The sequence below is a fragment of the Diadema antillarum genome, unplaced genomic scaffold (assembly GCF_040938485.1).
Source record: "Diadema antillarum isolate AM-2024a unplaced genomic scaffold, OU_Dant_1.0 seq00001455_RagTag, whole genome shotgun sequence".
NCBI lineage: Eukaryota > Metazoa > Echinodermata > Echinoidea > Diadematoida > Diadematidae > Diadema > Diadema antillarum.
In genome coordinates, this window is record NW_027272201.1 from 1,548,598 (window position 1) to 1,576,213 (window position 27,616).

A 27,616-nucleotide genomic window follows, 5' to 3' on the forward strand; every position below is an offset into this window, starting at 1 on the left:
TTATCCATGGGAACCGGATGTGCCACAGATTTATACACATGCTCCAGTCCATGACATTCTTTTTGCATGTAAAACCTGCACCATGTACGACTCATTATGGTAATACAATCTACAAAATGGAGGTAATAGAGCACATTGTGTCACCTTTGGTTATTTTGTAAACATTTTAATGAAGGTAAAAACTCTTTCCATTTACACAACACTTACGAAACATATCAAAACTCCTGTACAAATTTTCAATTGCAGCAAATTGGACGGATATCATATTTTAAATACTTTTTGTGTCTTTTGGGAGTAAACGTCACGGTACTTTTTTTTCTTGCCAATCTTGCATAAACCCAGCCAGTCAGAGCTGATATATAAAGACCTTAATCAACCTTCCTATGGCCACAAGGGATGACAAGAAAGAAATCTTCATCCCCAAAGTGCCTTGGCAAGGGACACGTTCCAGTAATTCCTACAGACGTATTACAACATGAAACGCAGGATCAAAGGCTACATTTGTGTTGAAAACAAAGGTACAGCGTATTGATCTTCTTGAAACAACTCTACGGAAGTAAGGCCAAAAGGGCTAGTTTCAACATTTCAGCCACCTTCAGCTTTGTGGTTCATCCCTGGTTCAAACTTCACAAGTCATGTTAAACGTGTGAGATCTGCAAGTAGTTTTGAATCCAAGATTTACTATTCACACAAAGATTACACTTCTGCACAAATTGACATTTTTCTCTCCCTCCCCCACCCAAAAAAAAAAGAAAAAGAGAGAGACAAAAAAATTACACATTTGGACTTTGGAAGGATTGCCATTTGGCAGTCCTTTATCATTTGATAAAGGTTTTTGACTTTATCATTTGATAAAGGTTTTTGATTTGCTTAGCACTGACTTGGATAGGGTTGCCTGTGTTCTAAGGCATGCATGTGCCTGATGGTTTGGGTTGGGAGCAAAGGGTCTGGAAGACGGTAGACTACCTAAACTCATCATCACCAAGACCCGATAAGTGGAGGCTATGGAGGGCATTTCCCGCCAGAGCTAGATCCGCCATTGCTGCTGACTCCAAGTCTGCACTTGTCGTTGGAGGGGTTCGAGTTGGTCCAGTTTTAACCTTTGACCGTGGGTGATGGCCGGAGGTGGTAGACGATGATGGCTGGCCACTGGGAGGCTTGCTGGCACCAAGGAGCTGACCACTGGGAGAACCAAGGAAGAGTGTTTCCAAGGCCTGACATAGGGAGAGGAGATATGACACTTAACACTTTCTAGCAAAAGTAGGAACTACCATGACCATAGATTTAATTATCTATAAACGCACTGAACTTAATGTCTGGAAATCAGTAAGAAATATTGCGTGTCTTTACTGCTAATGACATACACATTTTCTTGTGCATAATAATTTTCTACATTATCTTGCTTGCTTGAGTCTCCCTAGGAAGGTATTAGCTGTTTGAAAACCTCATACACCTTAAAAAATATGTAGTATTAAAGACAAGAGGAGCTACTGGAAACATTATCTGTGTTCCTTTCAGTTCTTGCAGCTAATCAGCTGCCAAACATTAACATTCACATCAGTGAATGACATGCAACTGAAAGCTCAATTGATATCATAATTTTCAAATCGTATGTTTTTGCAAACTCTCAATTCCTTCCATAAAGTGGCTTGCTAATGCATGGTAATCAATGTTCAAAGAGTATGCAGTGACCATGTAACATATATTTTCATGATTATATAACAATCAGAACACCGCAGATGATGAAGATGTAAGGCCGCTCACAGAGAGGTTGGATGTACTTCCTTGTTCAAATGGATACTTAGATTATGACTGGAGGGAAGAGTTTGTACAATACTTTTCCCAATGACTGGGACAAACCAACATGAAGCTGAGAGCCGAGAATACCGGTATCATCAGCTCAGAGCCTTACCTCCAGTTTGCTCCCTGCTGAACCCTGCTGGTGTCTGTCTCTGGACCCAGATCGAGCTCTACCGGTGCTGGAGCTCCTCGTCCGCCTACCACCTGCAGCTGGTCTCCTGGCCACTCTGCCCCTCTCCTTCACACTGATGGGAGAAGCACCCCCATTCTCCGATGGAGCGTTCCTGCCCGACGGACCGCTGGGTGCACTGCTGCTGCCGTGATGGTGCAGTCCGATGGGGGTCATAGCTTCCTCGCGGGGGAGGGGAATGGAAGCAACATGAGTTCTAGTTCTCTCTGTGGCGGTCGGGGGTACAGGGGGTCTATGCCCAATCATGCTCCCACCGCTGCCTGACGGCGGCTTGTGATTGGTGCTCTCGCTGGCATTGCCAATTTGCAGGCGGTCCAGCGCCCCTCTAGTCAATACACTTTCCATTTCAGGTGCACTGTATTCCACTGCATTCGCACTGGCGATGTGATTGATGAGATCTTCATGTGACGGCACTCTCCGATTCGAGCCAAGATTCAGGGCGCTTGATGGTTCCACAGTCATACCACCTTGTCGTCTCCTCTCATCTCTCCTTGAAGAACTCTGAGAGTTTCCACCTCGTCTTTGCTGGCTGGGACTGGTAATTTTGAAATGAACCATACAGAGCAAATTATATGATCAATAAGATGAATCATTGCAATCCAATATACCTGCCATCTCAATCTTATACCATCATTTACTAAGAAGGAAAAAAAAAAAATTAATCATATTTGAGGTGTATGGAATGAAACGGCATGTTCTTTAGTTCTTGGCAGTTCTCATCTGTGTTCATAAATATCATTTCTGACTATACAATCATTTTAAGAGTGTAATCCCTCAAATTCCTTTGTTGAAATGATCCATACATGATTCCAGTTCAAAGTGCATTGCAATCAAAACTGACATATTGAAAATGCTTATCCAACACAGTTGGAAGGACATGCAGCACACAAATCATATCACATCTTATATCAATACCCATCAGTCTACATTGGGACCCAACACTGATGCACACTCTGGTTTACTCTATTTAATTTGAGCTAAAAATCATCAGACAATGTGGCCAAGGATGTTTCCTCAACGTACCTTGGATGTGAGATGGCTCTGGATGAGATGCCGGCCCCCGTCAGCTGGAAGCCTGCCCCCAAGCCCATGGCCTCCCCGGTGGCATCGGAACCCCTGTCTGCTAGGTGACCTCCGCCCAACGTCCCCGGTCGAGCTCTTCTGCTCCCCTGATCTCTCCCAGCCAGCTTCACCACGCCCAATCCCGGTATCTCCAGAACTGGCTGGGACTCGCCGGGCCCGCCCTGACGATCGGTCTGAGTCTTGGGCTTCTTTTTGGCCGGCCGGCGGCCGTTCACGGCTCCCGTGACAGGGTTCCACACGACTGTCCCGTCCACGGGGCAGGTCGGATGTTCGTGGAGCAGCCACTGGTCTATGCAGCTTGCATGGAACTGATTTGTATCAGGTAAAGAGTGAAACAGATATGAACTTATGATGTTTAACATATTTGCAGGATCATGCAGGTATGTACACTTTTGATCCAAGTCAGGTTTATGTGCATGGTGACTTTCAATTTGCTGGATCTTGTCAAAACTGCTCGATTAAAACAATAGTCTCAATAACATTCCAAAGTAATGAATGACCTGAAATTCATCTTACCTAATCTAGCACAAAATTTCCACGTATGTGGTACATCTGTGTATCTGATATGTGGAACAAAATTGACTCATGGATTGTGTACCACTTATCAGCCTCACCATTCACCTTGTGCAATAGACATGAGAATAAAGATCAGTGAGTGAGGTAATTGTCATTCACAACACTAAAAATCTGGGATTGGCTCACATCAATAACTGTCAACATATGAGCAATAATCGAAGGGCAGCTTCTCCTACAAAACGGTCAAGTGCAACAAAACAATCCAATCATCATTTTCTTTGACCTCTTTGAGAGTGCTACCTTGTGTCTGCAGGGCAACTTCCTGACCAGCTGACCGACGGAGTAGGAACGGAGGCACACCCGACACTGAGTGCCCAGTGAGAGGAGCCCGCTTCCATCTCTAACCGTCTCCACGGGGAATGACTTGACGATGTGCTCTGGTACTGTACCCACCTGGTTGGCTGCTTGGCTTGAGGATTTAAATCAACAGCAAATCAAAATTTGAGGATAACAATAACAGTAACTTTCAGGGCACGTGGTAACTGGCATAATACTGTAACACCAAAAATTTTCGCGTGCAGGAAATTTTTGCAAATTTTACAAGTAGCCAAGTTTCACAAAAATAGAATGCGCACAAAAGTTTTTGTCTATACACAATGCATTGAATGCTACTTGCTCCATACAACTTTACTGAAACCTCCATCTTTTCTCTCTTTCTCTTCTTCCTTAAAAACAACAACGTTACTCATAAAAGTCAAATTGGGAATGATGTGGAATTTCTTTTTAAGCAGCAGAAAGGATAGGAGAAGGAGGCAAAGAGATGTGGACATATTGTGCTGCCCTCACCTGTCAAGCTGGAGCAAGGTGTCGTAGTCCTCGTCCGTGATCTCGCGGTTCTGCAGGTCTGACATAACGGCCGACGGTAAGGCGCCTCCGGACCCTCGTTGTGCGGGGCGCCATCTCTGGCTGGATTTCTAGAGCACAAGAATAAAGCAATGATAGGAAAAAATGTCAAAGATTAAAAAACGAACATTTCATTAACAAATTCTAACAGGATGGAGCACTACACTGTATATACAACTTTATTTGCCACAAATCCACATGGACCATCTAAATTTAGGAGCATTCATGGACTGACACCAATGGGAAAAGTCTGTTCTGTATTTCAACTTTAGTGAACTTTTGAGAAACTACCAGTAAAATTCCAGACTCGTTATCTGTTTCTTTTACTCATTGAAGACTGGCTGATTTTGCTATAACATGCATTTCCCATAGACACGTTCCCGAGTATACTCGGGACTAGTCTTCAACGGGTTAAGGGAATGTGATCATGTAATTATGGACATCACAAAATATTTGCACAGGGAACTATTATGTATCCTAAATAGGTACAGGTGTATCCACATTCCAGTTTTTATGTGTCTATACATGTAAACACATCACTCAACCTGTAACAACATCTGAATGTTTGTTACTACATGTATATGTCAAACTCATCCACACCAGCCCACGCTAGAAAAAAAAGACAAACGTGGCATGTGATTTTACTCTCAAACAGTGGACATCCTGCTTGCATATCTGTTCATTTGTTTCATCTGTTCTGTTGCCATAGCAATTTTGCCTCCCCCCCCCCCCCCCCCCTCCCGTCCTTGGGGCCATGAAGCATGGCACATTATCAGTATCACTTTCGTGGAGACTGAACGGTGTGAAGCCCACAGTGTCCATCACATACCTGTCTGAACTGGAAGGAATGCTGCATGTGGGCGTTTGCACTGAAGCAGTTTTGGCAGAGGTGGTAGTCGGGACACGTTGTGCATCTGCAGGTAAAGAGAAAGTGGAGGAGCACAACGCATTAATGGATACTGTATACGCTATAATTTTCGCGTACATAAATTTTCGCGAATTGCCGCTGTCACACATTTTCGCGAGTGGTTAAATTCGCGATTGGGGGACCAGAGAAAATATGAAGTGGCAAAGAAAGTGTGAATTTTCAACTTACTAGCAAATACGAATGATACTAGTTATACACTGCATGAAAAAAACTTACCAAACTCTGCGAACTAGTAAGTTAGAATTCAACATTTTTGAAGTGCTTAAGTCCATCGCGCTAGATTTCTGACGAGTGGTCCCCTTGCGATAATGGATTGGCTCTCTACAGTATTCGTAAGTAGACGTGGACGTGCGTAAACAAGCATAGCCAGTATGGTCTGTTCGGTAAGCCGTGACATGGTATACTATTACTGAAATGTTCGTATCATCAAGGCAAGGGATTCATTTTGGAAGGTAATATTTTCGCGTGTTGTTAATTTCGCGAATAGCTCCCGACTCGCGAAAATAAAACCCCCGCGAAATATATAGCGTATACAGTACATGATAAAGCAGCAGCAGCAGCAGCAAAAGTATCAATTACATATGGCTTACCAGTATAAATACAAATTGTCTATTAGAGTATCTTTATGGCAAACTATCCAATTTATATTTACTTGAGCCTGATTTCAAAATAACATAAAGTCTGGGGTTTTAGGGCTGCTGTTTTTGTTTTTGCTTTCGTTAGGCCATACTTTGTAATACAAGATGGTAAATAATTGTTATTCCTTTCTGTGCAGTTTAAGAATGTGTGGACAGAGTTGTTCCTGGTAAAAGCACACATTATTGCCACAGGGCACCAGCAACTTTTCACTAAATGCATTTTTTCATCCAATACCCATCACTAGTACCTATCCCTACTTATCTATCACACCAAAAGGCTTTGGCAGTTCCAACAGTAACATTCATCACACAGAATTGTAGAAGTTTCTTCAAGGTTGGACTAAATCTTTTTTAAAAAAATCCTGAAATATCAAAGTTTAAATGAACTTTTGTAGTCATAAGCTTTTCATCTTTGTTTTCCCCCTTTCTTTCAGAGGGACCCACATATTACAAACATAATATAGTCTTCTGAGTGTGCCCCTCCAGTTTGAGCTGAATACTTACGTGTGTGCATACCAGTATATATTTATACATATATTTTTTCTTCTTCTTCTTTTTATCATTGATCACAGACATGAAAATACTGTTATTCTTGTTCCCTCTGCATTATTCAAATTGCCTGTCCAATTTTAATCATTACTTTGCATATTGTATTGAAAATATAAAAATGAAACTTTGAAATGAATTGAACTGTCGGGAAGCCGAGATGACCCAAACATATTTTAAAGAATTTTTGTAAGTAAAAGAAGTGATGAGGTTATCATCTCTCACATTTCCCACTGACTTGTACATAAATCTTCACTAAATTCCCCTTTTTTTTCGACATGAACAAGTTGTATCATTTGCATCAAATCACTGACATCATGAAATAATCTAGCAACAATTACACTTAAGGGAGAGAGTTTGTAAATGCTAAATTAACTTGATTTGTATACAAGTTTTGCTCACAAATTAACAAGTCGGTTTTAAAATTATGACATTGTTGCCTCTTCTCGTTTGTGTAAGTGGTTGCAACAAATATCAGAATTTGGCAAAAAAGATATGAAAATTAAACTACTCACATCCCTTTCTCAGTTCATGTACATGTATAGTTTCATAGGAAACTTGTACCATTCTGTCTGTCTGATTTTACTCTATGCATGACGTGGAGTTGTCCTCAAATGTCCAATGCCTTGCTTCATTGAACATTTAACAAGATTTTTCCACTTCCAACAGTAAGTGAAGTTAAAGTAGCATTACCAAGGCCACAACCTCTCAGCTCTATGTTAAGGGGTTATCTCAGTGAGCAGCAAATTTTTTCAAATTGAAGGAATTTTAGTAACTTTTAGGTTTTATCTAGGTTGTAAACACTTGCAATCAAATACACAAACAGTTTTCATTCTCGTAAATAGTTTTCTTGGCGCAAAGAAATTTTGAATATGTCTATTCCATTTCAGTGCAAGAACTCACTTGTAGCATTTTCCTGATATCGGTGACTGGTTACAAGCGTCGCATGCAATGCCCATGTGGATGTCGGCCCTCTCCGCCCGCGTCTTCTGCAGCGAGGCGTTTCGGTACTCGGCCTCCAGAATGTCGATCTGACCAAAGTCCTCCCTACAGAGGGGGCACTTCAGCACCGTTTCACCGGTCGACTTCTGGTGGTCAGCCCACACCTTCATGCACTTGATGTGGATACTCTTTGCGCAGCCAAACCTACATTTAAAACAAAAAATGACATTTTAGCAAATCAATCAGCAATGCATTTTCACTTTTATCCTGCATATTTCTGGCATAATATGGATGTTTGTAAAGTGTTGCTGGTAAATTCAGGACCGTAAAATTGATAGTCTGAAAATAAATACTCTCCATTAAATATGGCACAAGACCTATGGGCAGGAAATAGAAAATGATCATCAAAACCATTTACACAACAAAATACTGCCATGAAACTCTTAACTTCGTAGTCATTTGACTTCACTCAAGAAGACAGGTACCCAGTATAAGCTGGGGTGGTGGGAAAATCACAAACAATCTTCAAAACTATTTACACATCGAAATATCACCATGAAAATGTTTAACTTCATGTTTACCTAGTCATTTAACTTCAATCAGTTAGAAGTGTATCAATGTGCAAATTCAGATTGTGTTAGTGCACATGGGAAGCAGCACATCACTGTGACTATACATACATATGCATCACACTGCTCAGACGTTTCCCTATGAACTACCACATTTATTTAGTGTATTCAAGTTTGTGTGTCCCTTTTGCAACCCTGAAGATCAGATTCCTTGCATAAGCTGGTATATTGTAAAGTTAGGTAATTCAAACCTTTTCTCAGAATAATAAGACTGTAAACTTGTCTATGATGGGGGGGGGGGGGGGGGAATAATACAATAGTTTTCCAGTGAGTCTATTACTGTGTGATTTCATGCACAATGTTTGGAGACATGATTCTTCAACCACGGACACATTCTGATCTACAGGAGACCATCCTTGGAGTATGCTTTTCTTGCAGACATGCAAAACATAAACTAAATCATGGTATAGAAAGAGAGGCTACACCTTGGAATCCAGGTCTCTCACCTACAGTAGGTGACAGGCTCCCTATTCCCTAGCAGTTCATCCTGACAAATAGGGCAGACATCCTCCTCAGTAATCTCTCTTTGCTCCAGGATCTCCCTGCCGTCGCTGTGCTGGTAGGCGTTGCCCTGCCGGGCGGCGGTCCTGGCGATCCGCTCGGCCGCCGCCCGCCTCCGCGGATCCTCCCGCTTGGCCAGGCCGCGCAAGACTTCGTTGATCTCGCGCTCCACCAGCCCCTTCTGGAACGACACTGATTGACAGCAAGCACACACATCAAATCAGAGAGAGCAACTGATATTGGTCATTTAAATGCACATCTTAAACACACTTACTATGTAGGGCAGTTAAAATTTTGCCATCCATCAGACCATTGAAATGGTAAACATCACTGAAGTAAGAGCCCTCTGCAGAACAAAAAAAAAAAAAAAAACAGCTCTCTAACTAAGCTATAACTTAAAATTATTTGGGATGTAACAGTATGATGATGTCAAAAAGAAAGATGATTTGATGGATATCAAAAGTGAAGACTGTGTACAGGGAACTTATTCTCTCTCAAAATGTGCAAAGAAGTGATATGAGTGTACACATTTTGATCAAGCTCTAACTGTGGGTTCTTGTAAAAACTCACTACATGATATATCACACAAGACTTTTAATCATCCAGTAACATTTGCAAGACAATTTTCACTACTTTTGTCCAAAATCAAAGGAAGCATATTTTCAATATTGAAAGAATCATTCTATTTTTTTTTCAATAGTTTAAAAGTGTCTGGCACATGTAATACAAGGAATGGGAATAAAGGAAGAAATGAGCTAGTCATACACAGACAGCTAGTACAAACAAAAGCATCCTCTCAAAACATGTTAGCACATCATTTTACTGAAACCGTGAAATGCTGAATAAGTGTAATGATTTCAGGTAACAAATGGCCTTCTGTGGGGTGGTAGAAGCATCATGAAAATCCAAATTTGACTCTTTCTATCTCACTGACCTCATTTGTAAAGGGAAGACTGGTAGTAAATAGTGAGAAAAGAGAACAAAAGACCAGGGCATACTGATGATAAACTTACATGGATTGTGTCTGTCCACACGAAACTTCTTCAGGAGAACCCTGAAAGAGTATAACATTTTGACAGTTCTCAGCGGGCATTGCTACTGATCAAGGTTGTCCAACACAAGTATGTTCTCAAGCGTGGCATTCTACAAGATCTGAAGCAATACATGAATTTATCACATAAGAAAGAAAAATTAGGGAATTTATTTATCATGCTCATTACTCTTCAGCATGACTGTATACAGAACATGAAGACTTGCACAGACAGTTATCCATATACCATCAATTTCTTGTTGAAGTCGGTCAGAATTCATGCCTTTTGACACACCATTCTTACATATTACTTTGACACTTTTGTTTTTCAGTCACACATAACAGAGACCTTTCAAAATACATGTAATTGTTCTGTCTTGCTCTCACTGGAAGAGCTATAATTTGCAGTTAAATGATGCCTCAAATATTTACAGCTAACAAGTTCTTGGATGTTTTTTTTTTTTTTTTTTTATTTCTTCAATGAATCACATGACTAGGAAATTACAAAAATTCCACCGAAAATTCTTCTTACCTATCCCAAAGGAAACAATAAGACACATACTAGTAGTCGATATGCTTGAAAATTGCAATCATCCTAAAGTCTTAATAAAAACAAAAACAAAACAAAATCAGTCTTACCAGCAGATGTGTTTACATAGTTCTTTTTCCCTCAGGAAGACAGAGCATGTACATTTATGGGGATCTCCAAGCAATACCTGAAGACATTGAAAAAGAAAGCAATATGTGTGACAACATCATGGTTCAACTATAAAGAAGAGGGGGAAAAAACATGAGAAAAAAAATCATATTTACCATAATCAAACCTCTATTTTTTGACAAGCATAGAGAGTAAGCCTTTCTATTGTAACCAATGAATCATAAGTTTTTTTTTGACATGGATAAAATCTTAGAACTTAAAATTTAGAATATATAATTCTTCAAACTACTATTGCTGTATGATTTCTTTTCAATATTTTAAAAGTAAATTGAAAGATTCTCAGAGAGATAGGATGTCATCCCTTTGAGTCACAGTGAGAATTGTTGCAGTAAAAATGGCTGCTGCTGGCTTCACATCATTTATAAAAGATCTGTCCCAAAGGGAGGATAAAATAGATATTTGGGAAATATCATGCCTAAATGTAACACAGTTGGTGTGGTGAAATTTTGACAGATACCGCACTCTATGTAAATATACATCCTGAGAAGACATGTATCCAAGATATTTGGAGTTCAGCAAAAGGGGGCTACTCTGTGATGAATAGACACTACATCGAACTCTATATTCATAAATGAAGAAATTAGACAAAATTAAAGAAAAACCAATATGAATGAATGAGTTAATCAATCCATGAATTGATAAATAGGTAACATTACATCCCTACTGAGCTCAGAAGAAGAATAGATGCAAGGGAACTCACCTTGATTTTTTTGCTCTCGCCTTCTTCCTTGAGCAGGAAACCTGTGGGCCCCGTCTCCCGAAGGATGTAGATAGTGGCCGACTGAGCCTCATCCTGGTGCCAGGAGACGGCGTCAGATACGGTTCTCTGCCACAGGACACTCCTGATCGCCATTCCCACAACGATCTTCACTCTACTCGTCCTCCCCCGAGACCTCCGACTTCCTGCCTCGTTTCATGGCATGAACAGCATTATTGCCATTGTCCTCAACTCTGAGGGAAGAAAGGAGGAAGAGAAATAGATAGATTCTAATATAACACTAACGTTAGTAACGGCAACGCAACGCGTTGCTGTTACTATGGTACCGAGGCGAGCTGTGTAATGTTAGAACCTTCTGTAGGCCTACAAAAAAAAAAAAAAATTTAATAATTAAAAAAATGGGTAGAATCTTAATCATGAAGTTGTTTCTTTGTGTACCGGTTTCTAGGATCTACGCCATACCGTATAAATTCATTTAATGATTCAGTGAGTCTAGACCAATTTTTCGTAAATCGGGACTTCATTTCCTGGCAATTTCGCGAGTAAAATTTTTAGTTTAAATTCGCGATTGTGGAGCAAAAATTGCCTGAACTAGAATTGTTAATTGTATTGCTACATGGACTGAGGAGGTACGGTAAGTGCTGAAAATACTGTTTAGTCCCAACACAAAAGCATAGGAGTATAACGCAAGTAACGTCGTTTATACTTAGCGAATCGGATTGCATTCGTCTTCGCGTAACCGTAGAATTCGTTGGCCAACAACTTTTCAACACGTGTGGGACTAGCGAGGCACAAAACGACTCGACTGACTGAGCTAGTCTAACGTTAGTGTGATCGAATACCATGCCAATCTCTGATATTTAAACTAAAACCGCGGAGTAAACAGACGTCATACATACCATCTTTTCAGTAAAATATTCAATCCCAACATGAGACTCACCATTCAATGACCGATTCTTCACACGAGAACAGGCAGAGAGTATTATTTCAGCATGCAGAGCTTCGTCAGCTTTGCAAGTTTCTAAGGTGATGATGTACGAACGTTGAGGGCAGCAAACTCGTCTGTAAAAGTACATTCGACAAAAAAAAAAAAAAAAGTTTCACCACTCATTGCTTTTCCAGTTCATATTTTTCGAGAAGATTTTGATAAAAGTCAGTCCATTCAGATACCATATCGAAGGCAATTTAATTGGCAATCAACCTGATAGGTCAATACAAAGGGAAAATTTACACATGAGTGAACACTTCGTTGTTGTTGTTTTTTTCCTCCAATGCACATAAGTAAAAATTGCAAAAACTGACATTTTGTCATTCACATGCAAATGCTCTTCAAGAAAACAATAACGACCAATTTAAGACAATGAAACATGAATGGAATAGAAAAATAAATTTTTCATTCTCTTGTATCTTTTCATAGCCTCAAACAAAAACAAAGTGAACTAGAAATATCACTTAAGGTGATTAATACCCCCGCCCCGTGACGACAGTCTTACCCAAGGAATGATCTTTCCTTGATCTTCTGCCATTTAAATGCCGTTACCATGGCAACGCAGCTTCCGACACGTCCGAAAAATATGTCTTGCCCATCTTCCCACCAAGACTATTGTGTGTGCCACATTTCATAAGCTTTTGTCAAAAACTGATGAAGTAGTTCAATCCACAAGATCTTTCCTTGATCTTCCGCCATTAATATGCCGTTACCATGGCAACGCAGCTTCCGACACGTCCAAAAAATATGTCTTGCACATCTTCCCACCATGACCAATGTGTGTGCCACATTTCATGAGCTTCAGTCGAATACAGAGGAAGTAGTTCAATCCGCAAGATCTTTCCTTGATCTTCTGCCATTTATATGCCGTTACCATGGCAACGCAGCTTCCGACACGTCCGAAAAATATGTCTGCCACATCTTCCCACCAAGATCAAGGTGTGTGCCACATTTCATAAGCTTTGGTCAAAAAACTGAGGAAGTAGTTAAATCCGCAAGATCTTTCCTTGATCTTCTGCCATTAATATGCCGTTACCATGGCAACGTAATTTCGGGTACTGTCAAAAAAATGCGTCTTGCACATCTACAACCAAAGGCACACATCTGTACCAAGTTTCATGGAAATTGGGCAAAAACTGAGGAAGTAGTTTGCAACACAAAATTTTCCATCATTTTGGCTCATAATATGTGAGCTGTTACCATGGCAACATACTTTTTGTCACTGTCAAGAAATGTGTCATGCTGACCTATATCCTAAGACAAACATTCAATATGAATTCCATGAGAACTGGAAGAACACTGATGAAGCAGTTTTGCCATGAAGCATTTTGCCCTATATTTTACCAATAACATGCCGTTACCATGGCAACGCACTTTTTGCCACTGCGGAAATATGTGTCTTGCACATTAACATATTCAGATGAACATCTGTACCTAATTTCATAAAAATTGATCAAAAACTGTGGGAGGAGTTCGCGACGCAAGATTTGTACCCATTTTTGCCCATAATATGCCGTTACCATGGCAACGTACTTTTGGGTACTGTCAAAAAATACGTCTTGCACATCTACAACCCAAGGTACACATCTGTGCCAAGTTTTATGGGAATCGGTTGAAAACTGAGGAAGTAGTTCGCAACGCAAGATTTGCAACGGACCGACCGACCGCCCGACCGACCGCCCGACCGACCGCCCGACCGCCCGACCGTCCGCTGATTCCTATATACCCCCTTCAAACTTCGTTTGGCGGGGGTATAAAAACTAAAAGGGGAAAGTAAGACTTTTCTGTCAACTCCCACTTCAAATTTTATAGGGATTAACTAAGCCACAAAGATGATTAAATTTACAAAATTTCTTTACTTTATTCTTATTGATTTAAGATTTGAAGAATTCATGAGACAAATTCAAGAACTCAATATTGTTTTCACTTTTCCGAATTTGAGATAACAATTCAAATTTCTATCATTTTTGTCAATATTGGTTTCTTTTCTATTGCCATTTGAATTTGGGTTTTATAGAAGATTCGTAATTTTCCTTCATCATTTTCAGCCTTTTTTTAGTATTTGAGGCTAAAAAGACATTGAAGAGATCATAGTTTGTTTGTATGTTGTTGATTTTTTTTATTTTTTTGCTATTTCTTTCATGTTTGTTTTGTTTAATGTCTTCTGGAATGACAACTTCTTCATTTTTGCATTACTTTTACTGATGTGCCTTGGAAGAGAAAAATGAATGTGTTCACTCATGCACAAAGTTGGCCTTTTCATTAACCTACCTGGTTGGCAGCCAATTTAATTTCCCTTAATATGGTATATAATCCATTAATCTTTAAAAATCAAGCCAAATATTCTAGAAGTATGAACTCAAAAAGTTGTTGACTTTCTTCTGCTTGTGTGTGTGTGTGTGTGTGTGTTGAGTGTATGCTATACATGCATTTAAAACAATATACAGTAGTTTAGTATATAACCGTAGGGCCTTTACCTCTTATAAATGTGAAGGGTTTGTTTGCAAAAACCGATAAGTCCATTTTTGAAGATTTTGAAGTACGATCTCTGTCATAAAGTACAAAATTATATCTTTTAAATGATATATTGGTCACTATATATAAAGGTATATTTTTGAACTTATAGTCAAAAGAAGCAAAATTTTTCTTATTATTCTCTTTGTTTTTCGACCTTTAATCGCAAATACCTCCATTTGGCAAATATGGACTTATCGGTTTTTGCAAACAAACTCTTCATGTCATGCCTTATCAATGTGTATGCATGTGTACAGGAGTATGCTGGGTCATATGTGTGTACATCCATATTATACATGTTGTATTTGTGTGTATATGTATGTTTGTATGTATGCATGATATAATCTGTGTATGTGTGTAGAATACAGTGTACATGCATATATCAAACACATACAAATATACATTTAACCCAATGAGGATGAGTCACATGTATACTCGGGCAGGTGTCTATGGGAAATGCGTGTTGTACCAAAATCAGTCCGTCCTCAACAGTTAACACTCAAACATACACATGCATACGTAACAGTATAATACTGTACACAATATGTATATGCGTGTGTAAGTTTATGTTTGTATGTACTGGGAGGTGAAATATGCATATTATGTACGTAGACCCAATAAACACTTGGTACTCCCCTCTGGCTTTCCTTAAATAGAATTGCATTTCCCCAAAAAAATGCATTTCTAAGGCATATAATCTGATACAATGCCCTTACAATCATACACTAAACCCATACTTGCACACATGGATACAAACAGACACATACACACACACATGCACAGACAAATGCACATGCACACCACACACACACACACACACACACACACACACACACACACACACACACACACACACACACACACACACACACACACACACACACACACACACACACACACACACAAACTCTTATCATACCTACACATACACACCTTTCGATTACAATGTACCTCTTCTACAACAAACACAAAAAAAGACACCACTCTTGATGTTTCTGCGTTCTAACTTGAATAATTTATTTCCGAGGTTCGGAAACAGAAAAAAAAAATGTGTAAATGAACAAATGGCAAACGGGCGGTAAAAGAATGTTTAAACTAGATAACCAGTATGTTGTGTTGATTATATGTTTAAATCTTGCTTTATGGACATGTAACAGAAGAAAAACCCAGTTATTCTGTTGTGTGTGATACTCCTGGGGTTTTGACAATTGAGTTTTTGTTTCCTTACAGGTCCACAGAGTAAAATATATAGAGCTCGATCTAGCATACTGGAGAAAAACGGAAAACACTGGTCTTCATGCGTCGCAGATTCTGGTGTTTAAGCAATGTCACATAATGTCTCAATGGAGATTCCACACACTAGTATATCTACGAAGAGTGTAGAGCTGTTTTCAAGTTTTTTTCTTTGTCATGTGCAAATCATAGCACGGCGTCACAGAGTTCTCGTCTTGACATTTTCCTTCTGAGGTTCTGAGCTGTGTGTCTATGTCAATATCTCGCATGCCTGTCATGACAAGCAAAATGCTCTAACAACTGAGGGGAACTCGAGAAAATCATCTCAGCTACACGGGTACAGCTTTGCCGACTCATGGATCCTCTTGTCCCCTTTCACACAAAATGTTGGCATACATGTTTCAATTTATTACAACACCTTTTAAAACTTGTATCCCACCGACGGGAGTACGCAGCATTTGCTATAGAAATACAAGGCATGATAAAATAAATACACACAAGATGACTCACAAGCCTCGACGTATTGACCATCTCACCAGCAGCGGTCAAAAGCACCCTGGCTGGACTGTACAACACAACAATCAACATTGCTTTCAATATCAAGTATGTTATTAAGACACATCCAAGATCCGGTGATTGAATAGAGATATGTGTAACATCCATTTTTCTTTTCTTTTTTTGCTTCACACGTTGCAGTACATAAAAAGAGAGTGTATGAGTTTATTGAGCATGTGCTTTGATCCAACAAATAACATATTATGTAGATGCTAGAATCTGTCTGTCGGAGAGCTGTACAGTGGATGAAGGTTACTAGCACCATCCAGTCGCACTACACCGGTAATATATATATCTAACACCCGTTTTATTCACCGGCAAGCACGACTAGGATAATTAAGACCACCTCCCTTCACTTTGCAACCCCCCAATCAGATATCAGAAACTACACGTCTTGCACGGAGGCTGTATTGCCTGGAATCTGTAGAGACTGAAGTGTGTAGTAGAGGTAGTGTGAATGTGTTCGCTACAAGCCGAGAAAAAGTGTGGATGCTCCGAGACAAAAGCTTATTGACACGATTTTCACAAGTAAGCGTTGATATATCGTACGCTTGGAAGTCACAATGAATGAAAACGAAATATGATGAAACACGCTAGATCGGTTCTATAAACTGAAAGTGTGAATAAACTTCACCATGGCGATACACATATAGTCACAAGTGGAGAATGCCCGACTGCATAAGAATGAACTGAACATGTAAGATGGTGCAAATGTCAAAGCTAAATCTACAATAAATGTACAATCATTCAATTGAAGAAAAAAAAATTCAAAAATCAAAAAATACTCCAAAATTGAACATTTCTCCTTATTTCTTTTTCAAATTACATGAATATAGTAGGCAAAATAGTATTTTAACATGTAAAATGTACACTACTCTTGACTTCATCCTGGCACTGCCTAAGATGGGCCATTACTAAAGACATAAAGTCCTTTACCCCCAAACAAACAAACTGACTGAAACGTGCAATGATTACTGTAAATCCCAACTCAGGAGGTTTCATTGGTAACTTCTTTGTGTTGTTTTTTTTTCCCACTCTTTTCTCCTTTTGTCATTTGTGGCAAACAAGAACAATGTACCATTGGGAAATATATACGTTGCGATTTTACATCTACCAACCATATACTAGACAACAGAAAAAAAAATGTCATGCAATTACTAGCTCTACAAATATGAACACGTTTTGGTAACAAGAGTGATATTTTCATGTTTTCCCGATTCAAGTATGTACATCTACTGTGTTTACCAGACCATATGGAGTTTTCTTCAAGGCAAACAGTGAGCTCTTCTTTCAGAGGCAAAGCCTGGAAATGGTGCAAGCATTGTTAGGGGGGTAAACTGCTATATCATGAAGCATAGCAAACAAGCCCCTCTCTGCCATTCAATTCTTTTAACTACCATGCATCTGTTTTTCTTTTTTTTTACTTTTGTTTTGTAAATTCATCAACAATAACTGTTAGTAAAAGTTCACCAGATCTATCATTGTACCCGAGGCAAAGGACAACATGCTGCTGAACAATCAATGCAAGTGTTAGTAATACATCATACTACAATGGAGTGGATGTCCAGTCACTGACAACTCACGTACAACACTGACCAAACTCAAAAGCATCGTTCTTACCAATGTTCCTTGTACTTCAAAACTACAAAATGATCTGACCGAGAACTCAGCCAGACGGCCTCCTCCTCTTGGTCGCCCAAGTGGCGCGCGACCGAGTTGGAAAGCCGCCGGCAGAGTTTCTATCTTACTGCGCTAATTAATTACAAGTAAATACAACATTATTCAATCAATGAGGAAAATACGAGAGTAAAAGAAGACTGAAAAATCACAAAAGATATATACGTCTCCACTTGTGACTATGTGCACATACACTGTAGTGGAAGCCATTTTTATCGCCTAGTCGGGTACAGCCAACTATTCCAAGTGACAAGTTTCTCATCTCCCAAGCTGACATTCGTGTAGGGCCCTGTGGCTGCCAACAAGTGCTGCATTCCATACAGAACATGGGAATCTGGTTTGTGGACTCCAATCAAACAGCCCCCAAAGACGAGCCTTATACACTTTGACAGCAACGCAACATCCCATTATCAGATTCATGCACAACGGATGTGCTCGGCACACACGGGGGAAAAAAAAAAGAGAGAATAATTAATAAAATAAGAACGACTTGAAATAGGCGGCTGAACCGGCTCAGAATCGTGAGGAAAAACAAAATGGCACTCCCAACAGAAAACAATGAGATACGATTACGCAAGATGATGGTGGGTCTGCGTAAATCCAGTATCGTATCAAATCTACCCAATCGGCTTAATATGGCAAATGGGTGCAGATAGTTACGCCCGCAGCTTCCAGGCACGAAGCTGACGGGGAAAAATGCAATTACAGGCTCTCATTAGCCTTTGTATAACTTTTTTTTTTGCTTTTTTTTTTTGCTTTTTGTTAAGTTTATGTGTTTCCAGAGTAGGCCTAAGATGTTGAGGTCTGGGAAACTAACAAGCTTGACTGATGTGGCAGCAATTATCCTACACAAGCCAAATCCTCTGGCCTCTGTTTTTACTCCTCTTCCTCCTACTCCTCCTCCGCTGCTCTATAGAAGACATACGGCCATCATATACACCCAGTCTTGTTCCATTCTAACTCGAGCTTGCATACAGGGGGCCATGCTGGCCCAGACTGAAATGTAATACAATCAAAACCTAGCAAAACAAGAACATTTGGCACCAAAATTTAGCTGCAGCAATCCTGCAGTGAATGAGTAAAGGGAATTGTAATACTTCTTGGATGATCCTTTTTTTTTTTTTTCGCTTCAAAAGTTTGTTGAATATTGTACAAGGGCGAGGCAACTGCTATATCTTTCCTTTCACTCGTCCAAAAGGTGGGATGACAAATAATTGACCATATTAAATGAGATAAGTATGCATTTCCTCCAATTTTTCCTTTCTTTTGAGGGTTATTGGAGTGAAGTATATAGGGCTTGCCAATGAAAGATATTATTCTACTGTCTGTGGACCTGCATGTCTAGTCCAGGTTTGGGGGGAAAGGAAAATTGACAGAACATGTCATTTTCACCACTATGAATTGAGTTCATTTTTTCATTTTTTTATATCAAAAGTAAAAAATAAAGTAAGAAATATAAATTCTCTTTTTCTTTCTTTGACTGGCCACAAAATATACAATTCTCTCAGACTTGCAACAATCGTCCGAGTTTCTTTTAGTAATATTTGAAGGAATCCACATTCATCAGAAAGGAAAGACAAATAAAACAAAAAGAAAATAAATCCCATCCCTAATCCCCATGTCTTTGTTGCATTGTAATAAAGTTAATACTGTTGCCCTTTTTATCATCTCCTAGAAAAGTGTTTGGCTTTCTTTTCCACACTTCAAAGCAATTTGTACGAATACTTCCCAAAACTTTGAAAATTAAACCTTTTAAAGATGGCTGCCGGAATGTTGTTTGCTTATATCAACTACTTTACCAGCTTTCTCTGGGTGCCAAAATGAGGCAACGTTTCGTTTAGTCAACAGTCACAGTGTGATGCTGCACAAGTCAAGGTTTGCTGTCCATTTTTTTTTTTTTGTGTGTGTGTATGTTTGTTTGTTTGTTATCACTTTTGCATGTGTGTGTGTGTGTGTGTTTGTTTCAATTTTTAGACTTCAGGGCCATTTCTTGTGCCATGCAGAAGAGTTTTCTAATCCCTCAGCACCTCAACAAGAAGCAGTTGGAAACCCTTCTCACCTCCACTCTTGCAGCAACGTGGTCGGGTGCACCGCATTACATAACACCTTCACTCTCTTCTTTTTTTTTGTCTTTTTCTGAGGTACTTTTTTTGTACAGTAAGGCAATTCTATCAAGACACCATGACTTTTGAGTAACAAATACTGAGTAAAATTTTGGTTAAACCCTACAAATATCAAAATTCCTCTCTCACATGCGCACGCTGGTGACCCTGCTTCATCTTCTTCCTTCCTTGAGACGAACTCCTCTGCATGGGAAGCATTTGTCAACTGCTCAAGGGATGTATTTTGGAAGAGAAAACTGAGGTAGGTCCATATCAATCCAGACACACAACAAATGGCCCTAAAGAATCCACCCTTCCTCATTTATCCGCCGTCAGCCGGACAACGCAAAAAACTCCACTGAATTCTCAGCTAAGAATTCGGCACCAAAGCGCAATATCTTCCCTATGTTTTCGACTCACAATAAAAAAAAAAGACAAACACATCAGATTTGAAACACCTTGCTGCGGACACTGACATTGTATCAGCCAAAAGTTGCCGAGGGTTCAGGTGTGGTAGCCACAAAGAGTTTTGGATTGGCATCGATCAAGAACGAGTCTTGCGCGGGTTGTCGAGCTGACGGCTAGACTTCGTCTTGTCTCCTCACGTGAAGGGTGGAAAACGTGAGAAGCAAAGTTTACATCATTGAAAGAAAATCAAAATTTTTGCCAGTACAGTCAAACATATCCCACTTTCAACTTTACCTATTCATCCATCCCCCCGACCCACCCTACCCTAGCAAAAATTTACCACTGCTTTTTTTTTCGGCATGTAAGCTTTACTGATCTTTACATTTATTCTTTTTTTTTGTATTTTTTTTTTCCTTCTTGGCAAAATTCATGTGGATGCGACAATTAGATTTAACACAATAACAAAATTGAACTTGCATTCACTTTGCATACTGTCTTTCTCTCTCTCCCTCTCTCTCTCTCTCTCTCATAAAACACACATGCAGACACACGCATACTTGCAAATACTCACACACACACGCACACACACCCTGATACACCTCAATCTCCCTCTCACCACTGAATCTCCTGCTCTCTCGAAGACACCCATTCACAAAGGAGCAGCCTGGCGAAGGCTGCCCAAAACAACAAGAGAAAGTTTGCCTCATCCCATCTTCCATAAATTTTACAATTTTTTTTTTCTCAAATTCCTTCAATATTTGTCTCTTTTTTTTTAGTTTTAGATTTTTTTTCTTTACAACACCGCCACTTATCAAATCTTCCTTCTGGCAGTGTTACACTTAGTGCAGTAACTTCCAAGAAATCTTATTCCCTTTTGGTTTTTAATTTTGTTTTTGCTTTTCCCCACTTAATTACAACACAAGAAAAGAGCGAAAAAAAAGAAATCTACTGCTGTTGGTTTGAAGGACCTCCGCGGTAGTAGCGCCTTCCACCACCACCACCGCCGCCTCCTTGTCTGTTGGGGTAGTTCTGGCGCTGGAGGTATTCCTGATGAGCCTGGCGGATGCGCCTTTGTGCAGCCTGGAGTTTGGGGGGGTTTATGGAGGGGGGGGGGGTGGGAGAGAGTTGTGAGAGAGAGAGAGGATAATAATTGGAGTTAAAAGGACTAGTGTTTACAATCAATGGTGTAGAAATTTTCACACTAAACTCTTCCATCATGAAAATAACACAAATGCTCTGGGGAGGTATCAATTTTTGGTACAAAGAGTACTCTCTAGCCAAGTTTACTGTAATCGGCCCAGCGCAAATATACACAATGCAAAAGCTTCCATGTTCACAGAATTTGCTTCCTCGAGCAATACAAAAGGTTAAAATGACTTAGACAATTTGGTACCAAGATAATTGATATGCTCGATAAATGTGATAAATCAATTTAGTGGGGGGGGGGGGGGGGGAATAGCAACATCATATATACATGTACACTACATATGTCAAACATCAACCACACACTTTGTGCAATTTTTTTTTTTCGAGCATGAATTCCTTTGCTTACATCGAAATCCCTATTAAGGCAGCTTCAGCGACACAGGACTACAAGTGGATTCCATTATGAATAAAGGCAATGTGTACATAAGTACAAGTAGGCTGCTGACCCAATGGCAGCTACATAGGTTGTGTACATTGAAACAGTAAGGTAATTTATGCTAGCCTACCTAAAAATCACAGTCGTGAAGTTGAAACATTTTACAGGAAAAGTCATAACATATTTCTGTAGGGAATATCATAGGTAAATTATTTGAGTTTTGTAGGAGTTTTGTTTTGAAATCACTCTGTTTTTTTCACTGCTTGGGTGCGTCCGGAAAATAGATAGCCAGATAATCAAGGTCGGACTATAGATTCCTTGAGCCAAGGTACCCACCTGGTTGGCGTAGAAGTGTCCCTCAAGCTTAACGATGACGTCTCCGTTGTCGTTGCTGTTGCTGGCAGCAGGGGGCGCTGTCTGGGCCTCGTCTCCGGCACCGTCGCGCTGTCGCCGGCGTGGAACCTCCACACGTGCACCAGTCACACGCTGCAGCTCCCGCACCTAGGAGAACATCGGTGCCAATGGTACACATTGTTAACTGCAAGAGGCAACATTACTTTTCTACACTATTTGGTATTTCACCTTTCAGAAAATGGCCAATCTCCTTTACTGTATACCAGAGTCCCTCTAGCACAAGATACCTCGGACCAAAAACACAAAGCTATGGTTCATTCTACAGTCACCATCTTTGGGGGAAAACTGACCATACTAAATCAGGTCAATCAGAAATTGTTGTTTTGATAAAGAATACAGCATTCATTCTTGACTTCACTTTTTTTTTTCATGAATCCTATCAACACAATATAAAAGACACTTGTTGTATGAAGAACCATATAACCAAATTTCAAGTGCAGATTGTACAAAAGAGCCTTCAAAGTTGGCCAACAACAGGCATTGATTGGCAACTTACCCTCTGTCCCCTCTTTCCAATGATGCGGCCAACGAGTTGGGCTGGGACGGCAATTTCTGATCGGAGGTGGACCTCCCCGCTTCCCAGGATACCCTCGGAGCGGATCTTGTCGTAGATGTAGAACTGGGCTCGCCACTGCGACTCGGGGGTGCCGATGATCTTCACGCATCGCTCGTTCGAGTCCTCGTTACCAGCTGGTGCAATCTGTGTTTAGTGTGAAAATAATAAGTGTGACCAGTTACATATGTCACACACCAATGCCTTCTTTTACAACCCCTTCATTTTTATTTACCGGTATTTATTTACTTTTATTTTTTTGCTTGAGAAAAGTCTTCTAATATACAAACATATTAGGGCTCGACATTAGCAGTGGCCCAAGGCCAATACAAATTTATGTCAGGAAAAATCCAGAGAATGTTGTCATACTGATAGTGAGCTTCAAGTATTTTTATGCAACACAACTGGACACAGATTTCTGCCCAACAGGGTGTTTTGATACAAATTGAGCCTCAAACAGAATTCAGAATTCACAAGAGATCCTCCAAGTGGTTGGCATTTGATAATATGCAATTAATGATTTCTATCAATGTGGGAATGGACATTTCCCATACATACTTTTTCAGTTACACCAAAAGGTAGACGTCACAGGCATGCACAGGAAACAAAGCAAAACGATAAAAAATTGCTGTCTTTTCAAGAACTAAATACGATCAGAGTTGGTGACATGAGATTAATGCCACCTGCCATACTTGGATGAAAACTGTGACAGAAATTGTGACGGCTCAAAACAATTGGGTTCCTACAGAAAGTATCCACACTACAACCAACTGACCCTTATTGTGGCATTCGAGAAGCGAGCTGTGTTCCTGATGTTCTTTCCTCCGACACCGATGAGGGCGCCAACCGATTCCCTTGGCACGTACAGGTAGGTCGTCTCATTGGGCTCTTGCTGCAGTAACACCAAAAATAAAGTTTTAGTGATGGAAAAAGCATCATTACACTCTGCAAGATAGTATGTCATCACAGCAAGTATTGTCACCACGATTACTTTCAAATGGTAACTTGATAAATGTTTATAGTGGGGCATCTATTCATCTGACAGATAAAAAATTGTAAGGGAAGACTTCTGTTTGCATACATCAGACCTGTTTTGATCTATGCATCCAAAATGCATGATATATCACGTTGAACATACAGCTCTATATACAAAACACTAACATGCTCCAATTCTTCTTTGATCTCTGATAATACCAAGGAATAGAGCAAAGTATTTCAAACAGGTGGACGTTTGAGGTTTGTGTTGGAAGAAATCAAGGATGGCTGCCTTTGCAGACCAATGTGTGACTTTTATCTTGACACAGATAAAGAACCCTTTGTAGTGTGGTATATTATCTGCTGGACTCGTCACTACGGTGGAGCCATTCATATCCAGCTGAGATTTGTGAGGGTACTGCAAAAGTGGATGTAAAAGAGTCATCTTTCATAAATAGTGGTACATATTCATTACATAGTAGTACATACACCAAGCACAAATAAATATTTGCATGCTTTTGGTTTCACTCTAGTTTCTGGTCATGCAAAATGGGTGAAAATTTTGGCATCGCAAAAAATTCCCCTTTTATAGTAGTCACCCTGATTAAAATGACAGCGTGATCTACATGAATGAATGACACTGCCTAACATACATATATGTATGAATAATTCCAATTCACTATCATATCAACCTTTATGGATTTATGAGGAATGCTGAGGATATTCAATATGGTCCCATAAGGAGATGGTATAATCGAGCATTCACATAATCTCAGGAAGGAAAATCATGTGTCGATTATTAATCAAGTCAAATTAACTCAAGACACAAAATTTATTAAATACCTGAACTGAGCAGAACAGCATTGTCAAATACAAAACAAAAATATGTTTAAATTTGAGTCCAAATGACGACTTTCACGGAAGAAGGATTGGAGGTATCAAAATCAATGATCATATTTTTGATTTATATCAGATTTTTGTATTCAAACCAATGGAAGGTTAGTGAGGTAATGGCATGAACCAATTTGTGCGTGTGGCTGTGACCGATAATCACTTTTCAGTGATAACATGACAAATGTGAAAATTTGACAACTTTCTCATGTTTTGTCTAACTTTCAAGAAACTTCTACCACTCTTTGTGCCTGATTTTCCTCATTCACAACACTCAGTTTGAACACAGTGTGAACTTGCACTTTAAATGACTTGCTATGCAGGTATATTAGGGCTGATTAAAAGTTGGACACCACATGAATTTACAATCACAACAAATAAATATGGAAACTATACAGGACCAGGAATGAAGTGATATTATCAAATTATTTAAAAACTTATAAGTTCTCGTCTTGATTTTTGATTCATTTATAAGTGAAACTGAGGACAGCAGTAAACGAGTAAAGCTAATTCAAGCTTAGACACTCTGCTAGCTCACTGCAAATCACTATTGAATAGGGAACTGCATTCATAGAGATCGGAATCTCAATTACATTGCCATCTCACAATCCATACTCTTATAAATGCAATGTCCTGTTCCACATATTCTCCAACCAAACTGGGGAAAGTACAGATCTACTGAGTATATATTGTTCAGCTGCACAGATGAACATATTTGCAGTTTTGTACATATTCATTTTAGAATAATATAGAAAGCACAAGACCAACACCTATACCACATTAAAAGAATTGCAGACAATACTTTATTTTGCACAACACTAACAGAATACAAGAAATCGAAGGACGATTTATCTCTTTGAAATGCATTTTCTTTTAAAATGGTGACATACCAATATATATGGAAATGGATGGAGGTGTTGTATGCTGTTAAATACGGATGAGCTGGTAAGATATCAACAAACTAATTAATATGATTGGACAATATGTTAGAATTACACAACAGTTGTGTTATCATGAGTATGTATTAAAACATCACTCTAGGTTGTGATATTTGAGTGTGGTACCCCCTCATACATAAATTTGACACTCTTTCACTTAAAACCATCCTCTATTTGACCAAAAAAGTGGGAAAAGCACTCACTTTTACAAAAGGATTTTCAAAAAGGTCTATATCAAGAGATTGGATTAGGGTCATTTTCTGTTTCTGCCTTTAACCTTTGTTTGTTCTTTGTTAGATTAAATCATTCTCATCATGAAAGGGGGTACGAAATCTGATTTATGAATTGCATACAGTTCCTTGAGCATCACATTGGTCCGAATTCACGAAGGTGGTTTACACCTGGTTTAAACCTAGACCATGGTACAAATTTAGATCATGGTCTAAAATAAGCGGGAATAACAGGCATACTTTTGACATGAGCGTATCAATGCGTTTTTGTTACTGGGCGTCTGTTGACGTACGCAAATCTGTCAATCGTATTTAAAGGACAAGTTCACCTTCATAAACATAAGGATTGAGAGAATGTAGCAATATTAGTAGAACACATCATTGAAAGTTTGAGGAAAATCGGACAATCCGTTCAAAAGTTATGAATTTTTGAAGTTTTTGTGCAGTAACCGCTGGATGAGAAGACTACTGCAGTGTGTGAAAAACTTAGATGTCACATGCATACAACAATATAAGGAAAATATAAAGAGAATTTCACAAAATTTCATCTTATGAAAAAAGTACACATTCCCCCGACTCGTTACCGACAAATGTTATGGGTAATATTATTCCCCCTGCCTTTAGAAAGAGGCAAGTCAAGTGCTCTTTTATTATGCAAAAAAAGTGAAAATATGTTGAATTTTCTTTATATTTTCTTTATACTGTTGTACGCATATGACTCACAAGCTGTAGTAGTCTCCTCATCCAGCGGTTCCAAAACAGAAATTTTAAAAATTCATAACTTTTGCATCGATTGTCCAATTTTCCTCAAACTTTCACTGATGTGTTCTACTAATATTGTTGCATTCTCTCAATCCTTATGTTTATGAAGGTGAACTTGTCCTTTAAGCAGAAGAAATTTGCATAAACCATGGTTTAAATTGTACCACCTTCATGAATTCAGGCCAATGAGTTTCCATTTGAACTACAAACTGTAAGTTTGTACAGTATGATCACGTATTGATGTATCAAATGGTAGAGCAAGTCATACACACCTGTGAATAGTCGTGATCGGTCTAGGTCAGAGTTATCATGAAACAAAGCTCAAATTGTATGATTGGATGAGTTATCAATGCAAATATCGAAATTTTCCCAAAAAAGAAATTGAATTTGAAATCTGCCACAAAATGGCTAACAAATCTGCAATGCAGTCATTTCCAACTCATCTCAGCCCCCAAAATAGATGTTTCTCAAACTGTTATAAGACAATCAAACCCCTTTCAAACATGTGAGCGTGAAGTATTGTAAAATGGTAAGGTGAGTTAGCACCAAAACAAGTCAAACGAGAAATGGTAAGTGTCAAGTACACCAAGAAAAGATAAAGTACCCAACATCCTGACTACGAATGAAGTAAAATGGTAACGCTCTGGCTTAC

The 27,616-nt window shown here is 39.3% G+C and overlaps 2 protein-coding genes across 5 annotated transcripts in view; both read right to left on the reverse strand.

The window, feature by feature from the left end:
* Positions 1-962: 962 nt before the first annotated feature.
* Positions 963-11,277, reverse strand: LOC139709627 (E3 ubiquitin-protein ligase Zswim2-like). The gene is made up of 11 exons (XM_071621586.1): positions 11,125-11,277; positions 10,346-10,422; positions 9,690-9,730; positions 8,622-8,868; positions 7,508-7,750; positions 5,322-5,406; positions 4,436-4,563; positions 3,890-4,058; positions 3,014-3,381; positions 1,913-2,525; positions 963-1,214 (listed from the first exon to the last, which is right to left on the reverse strand). The coding sequence occupies exons 1-11, from the start codon at positions 11,275-11,277 to the stop codon at positions 963-965; spliced, it is 2,376 nt and encodes a 791-aa protein (XP_071477687.1).
* An 8,971-nt stretch (positions 11,278-20,248) lies between these two features.
* The window catches only part of LOC139709637 (insulin-like growth factor 2 mRNA-binding protein 1), a 44,984-nt gene continuing 37,616 nt past the window's right edge, over positions 20,249-27,616 (reverse strand). For all 4 annotated transcript variants that reach the window (XM_071621598.1, XM_071621597.1, XM_071621599.1 and 1 more), the window contains 4 exons: positions 23,944-24,060; positions 23,112-23,315; positions 22,538-22,702; positions 20,249-21,699 (listed from right to left, as the gene is read on the reverse strand). In XM_071621598.1, coding sequence (XP_071477699.1) covers positions 21,565-21,699; positions 22,538-22,702; positions 23,112-23,315; positions 23,944-24,060 — 621 coding nt within the window. In that variant the 3' untranslated portion in view covers positions 20,249-21,564. The remainder of the gene's footprint in view (positions 21,700-22,537; positions 22,703-23,111; positions 23,316-23,943; positions 24,061-27,616) is intronic.

Excerpts from the sequence above, each read along its gene's own strand:
- LOC139709627 (XM_071621586.1), bottom strand. The coding sequence starts at position 11,277 with ATGGCGATCAGGAGTGTCCTGTGGCAGAGAACCGTATCTGACGCCGTC. Across the intron at positions 9,731-10,345 it reads CTATGTAAACACATCTGCTG|GGTTCTCCTGAAGAAGTTTC; the intron begins GTAAGACTGATT and ends ATACTCTTTCAG. Across the intron at positions 5,407-7,507 it reads ATATCAGGAAAATGCTACAA|ATGCACAACGTGTCCCGACT; the intron begins GTGAGTTCTTGC and ends CTTTACCTGCAG.